Source organism: Ruditapes philippinarum, unplaced genomic scaffold (genome assembly GCF_026571515.1).
Source record: "Ruditapes philippinarum isolate M1 unplaced genomic scaffold, ASM2657151v2 ctg691_1_1_1_1, whole genome shotgun sequence".
In the NCBI taxonomy this organism is placed as follows: domain Eukaryota; kingdom Metazoa; phylum Mollusca; class Bivalvia; order Venerida; family Veneridae; genus Ruditapes; species Ruditapes philippinarum.
Genome location: NW_026859673.1, coordinates 29,044 through 41,078, shown reverse-complemented (window position 1 = coordinate 41,078; position 12,035 = coordinate 29,044). Strand labels below are relative to the sequence as shown.

Genomic DNA, 12,035 nt, shown 5'->3' with positions numbered 1-12,035 from the left:
ATTAATAAAAACCATAAATAAACAATGCAGACAAAACTGTTTCATAAAAAAAATCATAATGTATACTGATCAAAATCTACAAATCAAACTCTGTTTAGGAAGATGAAGATTTTGGTTGTTGCCAATAGGTGTGCTCTAAATAAGTTAAATCTACTGTGAAGTCTGAAAAATTGATACTGTTAAGAAGACAAATTTGCTCTACAGAGAAAAAGGGTGGTCTGTTGAGGATGCATTGAAGATATTATATCTGTTTTGGAAGTATCAAGTATGCACTAGATGTACACTGGAAAAAAAGATTTTCAAAAGCAGAAAGAATATCGACTGTTCTATTTTTCAGACAGCATTATATCTTAAATATAAACATATGATTGAACACTACTATAAAGCAAAGATGATTGAAATGATAATCAATATGTACATCAAAAAATAAAGACTAACTGTTTTCTGCCTCTATCTCCCTCCACTCATGAAACAATAATTGTTTTGCTGTCTCGAGGAATTCATCCAGTTTTCCCTGGGCATGAAGAAGATGACATTTCTGTAACAACATCTGCTGTTCCTATTTTTTAATGTTAACATGAAAATCAGTTCATGCAAAGAGGCATTTTTACTTGTTAAGTTTTGTTCACTGTGATTTATTATGTAGTATTCACAATGAACAGTTAATAATCATCAGAACAAGTCTTATGAGTCTATGATATATATCAACCGGAGAAAAGGGTAAATAAAAACTAGTTATATGATACTTATAATAAACAAGATTGCATTTTTGAAAAAAAATACTGTGCCACCACATTAATACAACACTAAATAGTATGAACAGAAGAAGATCATATTTTGATTCTATAATTTTGAACTTTGCCATAATGCAGTAGTGTCTAGTGAATTTGGTGGTCAAGGTCATATTACAGCATGTCAATGCAGATGTGTCTAATGTTCAGATACATAGGCCATACAGTCTGTAGAACCACCTTCAGTTTCGTCCGCCGGACTAAACGACGAAATGAATTCCAACCAGCACTATCCAATACAAGAAAATCGTACAACAAGGCGATCTGAAATGGCACATTCACAGACATCTGTGAGATCGTGGCTACGAACCGGAAACTTTCGTGATAAGGATACGTTAGAAAGACTGACGCTTGATACAGATACCAGCGATGCGGACGTCGAAGTAGAAAGCACTACCGATATATTACTTGAAATACGTCGTGACGTGAAACAAATGGATAAGAAATTTGATTCTCTAGAAAAATGTGTAACTGAATTACAGAAAGAAAATGATATACTTAAACAGAGTAATGCAAAACTGACTTCAGAGGTAACAGAACTCAATAAAAGAACTTCTACCTTGCAGGAAACTATAACATCGACTGAGCTTAAATACGAGCGTTTAGAATTGCAGCTCAAGAAAAATAATCTTAAGATTTTTGGTGTACCAGAAGTAGAAAACGAGACACAAACTATACTTGAAGAAAATATCCGCGAACTCATCAAAGACAGTCTAGGCGTAGATGATTCAAATATAAAATTTGATGACCTATATCGTAAATCAGGAAGTAGGATGGTTTTTGCTAGATTCGCACACTATGCTGACCGAAAAGCCTTTCTCACAGCTTTTCGCTCAAAAAGAAAGTCAACTGACTTGCCGTTTCGTATATCAGAAGACCTTCCCCATAGAATATCATTAGCAAGATCCGAATTATATCCATTTTTTAAAGAATGTCTGGACTCTGGCAAATCAGCATATTTTAAGTATGATAAACTGATTGTTGATAATGAAATTTACACATATTGCAAACACAAAAAGTGTCCCGTTTCTGTTAAAAAATAGGAAATCGGCCAAAGCCCAAAATCGTGTAAATATGACAGTTTAAAATTGTGTTCATTAAATATTCAAGGATTACGTAAATACAACAAACACAACGAATTTATTACATTTTGCAATAAATATGATGTCGTCTGCATTTGTGAAACTTAGCAAACAACGCATGATAACTATGATAATTTATTACCTGGCTTCACAAATTATGATTGCTCAAGAACATCAAAATGTTATCGAGGCTCAGGTGGAGTATCAGTCTTTATAAGGAATGAATTATGTAATAATGCCATTGTTAAACGTATATATCCGGAATTCAAAGAATGTATTGTCCTTTATATTGATAAGCATATTGCAAAATTAGAAAAGAGTATTGTGTTATTTTTCTGCTACGTTGCACCGGAGAATTCACCTATTTACCAAGACACGTCGGAAAACGGTATAGATATCCTTTCTCAAAAACTGACATGTATTATCTCAGACCTTGGTGATGTGTCCCTCATTGTAGCTGGGGACTTAAATGCTCGAACCGGAAACCTAGAAGATATCATAATAGATGACGACATTGATCACGTATTTAACTCATGCACAGATTATCCCAGTGACATATTTAATATGAACAGAAAAAATCGCGATGAAAAAAGCAACCGTTACGGTATATCGCTTATTGAAATGTGTTGTACATTAGGGATTCATATTCTTAATGGACGTCTATTTAGAGATACAACCGGGAACTTTACATGTACAGCAAATGGAGGATTGAGTGTTGTTGACTATTTTATTGCGTCGACCGACATATTTGATCGTATAGTAGACTTTAGTGTTGAAGACTTTGATTTATCAGATCATTTTCCGGTTACCTGTGAAATTCTACTTGATACTATAAACGAGAATTCAACGGAATTTCACTCATTTCCGAACCTTTATGAACATCAAACGTATAAATGGAAAGAGTCGCTCAGAGATACATTTATTCAAAAATTCGCACCATTATTTGAAACCTTTTACAATGATATTATTCAAGAGGAAAATATCTACAACACATGTACAACTTTTATAGACCTATTTAAAATCGCCGGTAAAAACATGCTTTTAAAAGTATATAAAGGTAAAAACAGAAGTCTGGAGGCAAATCATGAACAACCGCGTTGGTGGGACTCGGAATGTGCAAAGATGAAACAACTGAAATATAGCAGTTTGCGTAAATTTAGACGAACACAACATAAATCAGACTTTGATGAATATTTGATAAATAAGCGAACTTTTAAAAATATGTGTAAAATTAAGCGCCAATTCTATGAAAATAAGATGCGCGATGAACTTATCAACAACCGAAATGATGCAAGTTTTTTCTGGAGTTGTATTAAAAATGTTACGGGAAATGTAAAACGAAAAGAACACATCCCGATCGATGGAAACACATGGGTTTCCTACTTAAGCGAGCTATTTTCTGAAAACAATCAAGTTTTAAATAATCAAGATATATTCAACAGTCTTTATGATAGAATAGATGACACAGATCTTGATTGTGACGTCACAGACGACGAAATCATGATAAGTGTTAATTCCTTGAAAAATAATTGCGCAACAGGAGTGGATGGAATATGCATAGAAATGTTCAAAAGTACTATATATTTAACAATACCATACTTGAATAAATTATTCAACAATATACTACATACGGGTCATTTCCCACCTACCTGGGCAGAAAGCATTGTTACCCCAGTACACAAGAAAGGAAATAAATCCGATCCGAATAATTACAGGGCAATTTCTGTAGGAAATAGCTTGAGTAAAATTTTTATGAAAATCCTCGCAAATCGTTTGACCAAGTGGGCAGAATTGAATAACATTATAGATGAATGCCAAGCTGGTTTTAGGAGTAATTATTCAACTATTGATAACATTTTTAATCTTCAATCTATAGTACAAAAATATATTAGTAAATCAAGAGGACGATTATATGTGTTTTACGTTGACTTTCTTAAGGCCTTTGACAATTGTGTACATTTCAAAATATGGGAAAGCTTAGAACGGAAGGGAATATCCCCTGAAGGCAGATTTCTAACGTTATTCCGGAATATTTATTCTCAACTTCGGTCATGTGTTAAAGTATCAGGACCTACGATGAACGGGCTGACTGATTTCTTTGAGTGCGCCAAAGGAACAAAACAAGGTTGTGTGACGTCATCAATCATTTTTAACCTATACATAAATGACCTTGTGAAATACTTAAATAATAAATGTCAAAATGGAATCACTATCTCACAACATACAGGAGAGCTGTATTGTTTATTATTTGCTGATGATGTCTCCAGTTTTGCCGACACGGCTATAAATCTCCAAAGACAAATAAATGAAATAAGTAATTATTGTGCTGAAACTGGGATGTGTATAAACCTTGAAAAATCTAAGATAATCGTTTTCAGAAATGGCGGCCCACTGAGACAATATGAGCATTGGATGTATAATGAAAATGAAATAGAAGTTGTCAATTGTTACAAATACCTAGGAGCATACTTTACCCCGAAACTCTCATGGACTAAAATGAAAGATGTACTAGCCATATAGGCGACCAAGGCTGTTAATGTTATTTATGCTTATCAGAAGCATTTTGGTTATTTTAGTGTTAATGATGCTTTCAAACTATTCGATGCTATGGTAAAACCCATTTTGACTTACTCATCAGAGATTTGGGGATATAACACATGCCGACAGATCGAAAATGTACATATATCATTTTGCAAAAGGATAGCATGTTTAAATCAAAACGTTGCAAGTTTCTTCGCCCTTAGTGAATGCGGACGCCTTCCAATTAGTGTAACATATATGTCTAAATGTGTTAAGTACTGGCTAAAATTAACGGAAATGCCACAATATCGGTTACCAAGACAATGCTATATTATGCTTAGAAACTTAGATGAACAAGGACGAATCACATGGGCAACTCATGTTAAACGCATGTTATTTCAATTAGGCCTTGGTTACGCATGGACAGCGAACGGAGTCGGAAATGTTGATACATTCATGCAAGTATTTAGGACACGAGTCTTAGACTGCTGTAGACAAGAGATAATGTCGGACATTAATTCATCTCCTAAAGCAATTAGTTACAGAATTTATAAAACATCTATTTCTGACGAATGTTATTTGTCACTGAGTATGCCTTATAAATATAAACGCGCATTAGCAAATTTTAGATGCAGTGGCCATGACTTGAAAATTGAAACAGGAAGGCACTTAAATATTGACAGAGAATTTAGATTTTGTTCATTTTGTCTTAAACGTAATGCGTATGTTGTGGAAAATGAAGTGCATTTTTTGATTGACTGTCAGCTGTACAACAACCTTAGACACAAACACTTAAACTTTTGTAATTGGAATGTGATTGTAAACAGTAATGAACGCTTTAATACTATAATGTCAGAAACAGCGAAAGACAATATTAGAAAACTGGCAAAATTTATCTATGAAGCAAATAGTTTAAGAAAACTTCAAATAACTGAACACATTTAAACATATATATTGTGATGTTTTTAATTTATTTATGTGCCAGGAAATTGTTGAAACGACCGTTTCTCTATGTAACCAATTACCTTTATGTTTAAATATTATATATAAATTAATAGTTACCTCTTCAACACTGATATTAATCATATTGGCATTTGTACATATGTTTATTAATTAATATTACCTTTATTTCAACTTAAATATTCAATTACCATTAAACTAATTACTTGTAAATATACTCATAACTATGTCTATTATATATATTTGTATCTCACTCTTTGTTAAATTAAAATTCTGAATGTATTTTGGGCTGAAGGCCTTATATTACTAATAAACTCATTGTCTCATTGTCTCATTGCCATAGTAAAATAATTCATTCAAAATAAAAGTACCGCAGGCTTTCTACTGCCTCTACCAAAAAAACTAGGGAAAAAGTAGGGCATTTTTTTACCAAAAAGTAGGGCAAAGTAGGGATTTCTGATGTTAAAAAGTAGGGATAAAGTAGGAATTTCTTACCGTTTTATTTAAGAATTAGCAAAACATACCATCACCAAGACCAAATCAGGCTGTATGTATCTTCAGCTCAGTCCATGCTTGAAAGACTGTGAGGCACCTCATAGCCAGAATGTTGCTGAATGTTTTGCCAAGGCACCATGAGCAGAGCTGCATCAGTACTAAGGGTGTAGTACTTCAGTACCAGTACTTGCCAAGTTTTGCAGTACCATTACCAGTACCAGTACTAGATTTTAGCTTGGTACTGCAGTACCAGTACTTTTTTGAGGGAAGGAATTACGTACCAGTACTAATACTTTTATATATTCATCAAAGTTTGAATAAATACACAGTGTCATACAAAATAATTGCAAACATTATTCAACAAAGAAATAAAATCATTTACTTTAAAGTTGACATTACATTTTTACAACTTAAATGAACGAACATACTTTTTACAAACAATAATTACAACATATATTCATGTCATATGTTATTGTTGAGTAACCATTCAACTGTAATACAATGCAATAATTTTACATTTTAAACCCACCAGTCTTTTTGTTGCCTTTCACACCTTTACACCTCTGTTCAATTTATACCAATGTAAAACTTTTTATGGTGCTAACAATATCACTTGAAATAGGATTATTTAGAATAGAAGTAATTAATTAGTGTTTATTTTGCTCTTTTTTTTTTACTAGTAAATACATTGTAATAAGATTGCAATAAGGATTTTTTACCAGTAAAGAGTTATTGACTCTGTTTATCTCAATTTAATTTTACTTTAAGTCTTTGGTGCTTTTTTATGATGAATACTTACTATGTTAACATTTGAAGGAATATTGAAGCAAATTATTTATAGATTTGATAACTTACTTTTTCACAAAAATAAAATAATACATGGAATTTACAGCTTTACTATATGAGTAAAAATAATGACATTTTTATCAAAACCAAAAATACTGCCTTGTAATGCAGTAGCAGTACTACTTTTTAAAGACAGTAATGCTGCTAATGCACTACCAGTACCAGTACCAGTAGTAGCAAAATTTTGTAAGAGTAATTCAGTATCAGTACCAGTACTTGCAAAATCGCTGCAGTACATACTGCAGTACCAGTACCAGTAATGCAGCTCTGACCATGAGTCTTTCAAGGATGGACATCACAAGGAGACACACACACACCTGAACTATTAATCAATTGCAACTGAAAATACAACTGAAATACCATTTTAAATATCTTCTTTTTTCATTTCATTTCAAATTGAAAAAGTAGGGATAATAGGGCTATTTCAGAAAAAAGTAGGGCAAAGTAGGGATCAAAAGAAAAAAGTAGGGAAAAGTGGGAAAAGTAGGAAAAGTAGGGACCAGTAGAAAGCCTGGTACCGGTATTCTCTTTTGATAAAAATTAAGATATTTATAATTATACTGTATTTATACATTGAAATACAGTTACATTTAATTTTCTTAAATACTATCTTTTCAATTAAGCCTTATGTAAAAAAAAATTACAATTTAAAACCACCACTAAAACTAAGTAAACCCTTCACACTTAGAAATATAATATATTCCAAATTATTATTATCTTGATTACTGTGACACAGATGTATAAATCATAAAAGTAGAAATAATATACATGCCTCTTTGCTCATTTTTCTCTGTTCTCCATCATCTAAAAATCAAATTGAACAACAGTATTATTATATCATTTAACAATTGCAATCTACCCATTTTTTTCAAACTTTGCAGAAAACAATGATACCTTTCTAATACTTACAAGATTTCCTACCATTAAATTTGGATGAAAAGTTTACTTAGCAAAGAGTTTTTTTTTCAGCACTTTCAGAACATGACTTTTGATGACTTACGATGTTCAAGAAAAATTGGGAAAAATTGACAACATATTGTATACATTAAATGAGACAAAAAAATCAAATATTTGGTTAAATAAACTCCTTTTATATTTCACAAATAAGCACATAGTAGGCCAGAATAAAAATCCACAGCAGATTTGTCATTTTTATCTGATGTCATAAGCTTATAAAGTGAATCACCAACTATTTATCAACATATAATACAGACATACCATGTTGTAAAAGTTCTAATGCCTCGTCATGTTTGCCCATCTGTTGTTGAATGGCTGACAAGGACATTCTAGCCCCGATATGTGAGGGAGCTAACTCTACCACCCTCGTGTAAGCCTCGCATGACCCGTGCAAATCTCCTACATTGTTCAAACATTCACCATACCGTAACCACACAGCAGCCTACAATGGTGAACAAAAGTTTGATCATAAATTAATCTATGTATAGTAGCAAACAGAAAATTCAATCATAAAGTGATGACCCACTACACAACCATAATTTACCATATTGTCATTTTTCAGCATTATCTGCATTTGTAATATCATATGGTTATTACAAGCATTTTCTTCCACTGGCTTGCTTTATGAAATTTCCTACATTTGTCTCATGTATGTCTATGTGACACATCACTTACAATCTGACTAAAGTTCAGGCTTAAGCTATTTCTTGCATGCCACCATATTTGTTTTGTCTTCATTGCGTCAGATTTTCCGAGAAAGCAATTTTTAGCCATGCAGTCAAACTGTTCTTTACAGTTAAGCATTAGACAAAGTACCTTAATATCGTTGTCCATGGAAGTAAAACAAATTTTTGATTTTGTTAATCGAAACAAATAAACTGAGAATAATAAATTCAATTTTTAATGGGCAAGATTGTTTTGTCAGTTTACCTGCCAACTATACGAAATAAGTCTATAGTTCTGAATGTATAAAAAAATATATGAAAATTACAAAATAGAAAGAATTAGTTAAGAGGGTAACTTACAAGATGGTAGTTTTGTGACTTAACCAACATTTCCAGTAATGGTTGTGCTTGTTTATAATAACCTTTATCCATGTAGGCCTCGGCTGTATCCAGGTACAAATCTCCCATAACCTCGATATCTTCCTCAAACAATGGTTCTATCACCACCTGTATAAATATAATTGAGCCGAGTCATGACAAAACCAACATAATGGGTTTGCGACCAGCATGGATCCAGACCAACCTGAGCATCCGCGCAGTCTGATCAGGATCCGTGCTGTTCGCTATCAGTTTCTCTACTTGTAATAGGGTTAGTAAGTGAACAGCATGGATCCTGATCAGACTGCGCGGATGCTGGTTTGGATCCATGCTGGTCGCAAACGCAGTATGTTGGTTTTGTCGTGACGCGGCTCAATTTATGTCTTACCTTTCACTTTTAAGGGCATGTAAGAAAATGCATTATCTTCACTAGTACAAGTGTAGAACTAGGACATGATGCATCATGCATTTCAAATACGGCCTCATCATTGTCAGTACTATAACTGTTACATGCTTAATTTCAATCTCTTGATATTGAGGTCTGTTACACTAACATGGGCCAATCCCATCAGCAGTATACATGAACAAGTTAGAGACCTATCACAAAAGCTATGAGATTAATGAAGATATTACAAAAGAAAGGGCATTGTATTAATGGTGAAAAGTATGTCATTTGTTTTGATTAAATCAAATTCAGTCACAATAAAGAAATTACCTTTGCACAACAATTTGATGTATTCTGAATGTATCATACAAACAGCCAACTTGATTCTAAGGTCTATTGGTAACATATCTGGTACAGAACATCTGAAAATATTTGTTAAACATATAGTAGAACATTGGTAAGTCAAAGTTAAAGGGACTTGACTAAAAACTTTTGACATATCTAGTCTCATGAATCCGTCTCAATTAAATGATAAAATTTCGAGCAGGAAAAATTATACAGCCAGTTACAAAAGGCATAATAAAAGGAAAGGGCAATAACAAAACCAGATAATAGTAAATATATTCCTTACACATTAAAGATGCTACCACTAATGCAAATCCAACTAAAATCTCAAGGTTACTATAGCTCACAGCAATCAAAAGGTTACATGTTAAGTAAACTTTTACAATAATATCATAACTAAATAATATAAAATCTTTACCTTGTTGGTATACTTTCCTTTACCTCTTTTATAGGCAAGTTGTGTGTATTTGACCCAATTTTTTCTCTCCTGGAAATGTGAAAAATACACCGCAATGCTCTACAAATAATCTACCAAAATAAATATATCTGAATCAAATTTTTTTAAACTTGTTTTTAAGTAAAACAATCTGGGGAGGGGGGCTATCCAAGTATGGAGGTCTTTAACATCTGGTAATGAAAAACAATCCTGCTTTCTGTTCATTGGTAAATGTCATAATAAAGTGTCAACAGAAACATTACTAGTATATAAAACAGTAAGTAGTTTTTTACTATTCTTTTTAGACTTACATATGAAATTTTTTATCCCAATTGTCATTATAACCCAATATCAATTTCAAATAGGTTTTGTCTATTTGTTTTCAGTGTTTAAATTTAGTTTACTTCATATTTTACACCATTCCATTGTAATTCATATTTTCTCTCCAAACAAACAGTACATTAATTATTATTGCAAGTTTCAATAAAATTTTAGCAAAAATTACAATGAAAGCAAAGTACTTCTACTTTAGGACTTTCCAGATACTTCTTTTCTTGTATCAAAAATCTCCAACAATAAATTCACATCTGAAATTTAAACAAATATATTGCCCCAATTACATGCATTTTGGATTTGAGGTGTTGATTTGTGTTGTTCTGGCTTTGTTTTATTTTTTGTCAGCTCCAAGGGGTTTGATTTTAAAGACTTACTTAAATGCAACAGTATCAGTTTAATAAAGATAGATGATAATTGCTTCACAACTAATTGTCTAATGTAATTCTTCAGTGCCATTTGAAAAAAAACCCGTTATTTCCCACATGCTTTTCCCTATGATCATATCTATCAGGGCATTAAATTTTTCAATTAATTTCTTGCAGTTTGGTTTTCCTCATAAATTCTATTGGGTTTTTAGTAACATAAGAAAATTGATACTTCCCGAGAGGAAATAAATTCCCCCTAAGTATCTCTCTCCTGGGAAATTCACATAATTAAATGTTGCTTAAAAGTCTCTCATGAAAAAAATTAAGAAACATCTTATTTTATTCAACATTTCATTGCTGGTCATGTTAAGATTGTGGCATTAAACACTAACTTACTGGTCATCATGAGTCAAACCCCAAGGGGAAAAACATAACCTTTTTTTCCAGGGAAAAAAAGTTATATGGTCAGGATGGTCTGTAAATGCCTTCATCATTGTATCTATTGCACGCTTTTTCTCTCCTTGCTCATAAAAACTCTGAAATCAATCAAATCCTTTATCATACAAGCCTGACTTACATAGACTTGCAGCAGATCATTTCTGAACAGTTAAATGAATTTATGCTATAATTTGGATCAAGCAAGGCAAAATGTACAATTGCACAAAAAAAGAGAAAAATACTGTACATTAAAACATCTCTGGTTAATCTAAGATCATACATGTGTTGACTTAAACATAAAAGACATACAGTGTCCCATAAAGAAAACATAAAAAAGTAGACGTACCCTTGTGATGCCCCATGCTAGTTTCAGGTACCTCTCGGAGTCAGATTTTTGGTAATTTAAAGGCAGCAACAAATCCAGAAAATTCCATCAAAGTCTTTCTTGGTTCCTTCAATGTTCTCTACAACCTGGCTCTCTCCCAGATACAGTCAATCTTTTTCTCTCCATTTGCATTGAAATTGCTTACATGCTAAATTAAGTACATATATATATAAATATAAATTTTCTTACTTCAAACTGTTCAGAAAATATATCGATAGTTAGTATAAAATGTTTAAGTAAACCAGAAATTTCAGAAAACATTCTTACCATAAAAATTTTCATTTCCAAATAGCTGTGGCAAATAAAATTTTACAGCACAAACTTGAAACTGCCGACTTTATATGGCAGTGAATTACCCCCGCATACCACTTATGTCAGAATCAACAAGTGGCCATTTTAGAAGGACAACCACCCTGCCAAATTTGAGGTTTACTAAGCCAGTGCATTGGCTAAGATATGTATTCTCCATGCTTATAATTGTGAAAATTTTAAAATCAAGTTTTTTTTTAGTCAAGGCCCCTGTGACCTTTGACCTTTGACCCAGTGACCTCAAAAATCAGTAGGGGTCATTTACTAATCATGACTAACCTCCATGCCAAATATGAAGGCTGTGGGTCAAAGGAATCTCAAGTTATTGGGTAGACAAGTTTT

At 32.6% G+C, this 12,035-nt stretch overlaps 1 protein-coding gene across 1 annotated transcript in view; it reads right to left on the bottom strand.

Moving 5' to 3' along the window:
* LOC132757474 (general transcription factor 3C polypeptide 3-like) overlaps positions 1-12,035 on the bottom strand; it is a 43,600-nt gene that overhangs the window by 14,993 nt on the left and 16,572 nt on the right. The window contains exons 8-14 of the mRNA XM_060748753.1: positions 11,139-11,160; positions 9,843-9,911; positions 9,453-9,501; positions 8,677-8,823; positions 7,913-8,093; positions 7,467-7,498; positions 439-559 (exon numbers count right to left, since the gene is read on the bottom strand). Coding sequence (XP_060604736.1) covers positions 439-559; positions 7,467-7,498; positions 7,913-8,093; positions 8,677-8,823; positions 9,453-9,501; positions 9,843-9,911; positions 11,139-11,160 — 621 coding nt within the window. The remainder of the gene's footprint in view (positions 1-438; positions 560-7,466; positions 7,499-7,912; positions 8,094-8,676; positions 8,824-9,452; positions 9,502-9,842; positions 9,912-11,138; positions 11,161-12,035) is intronic.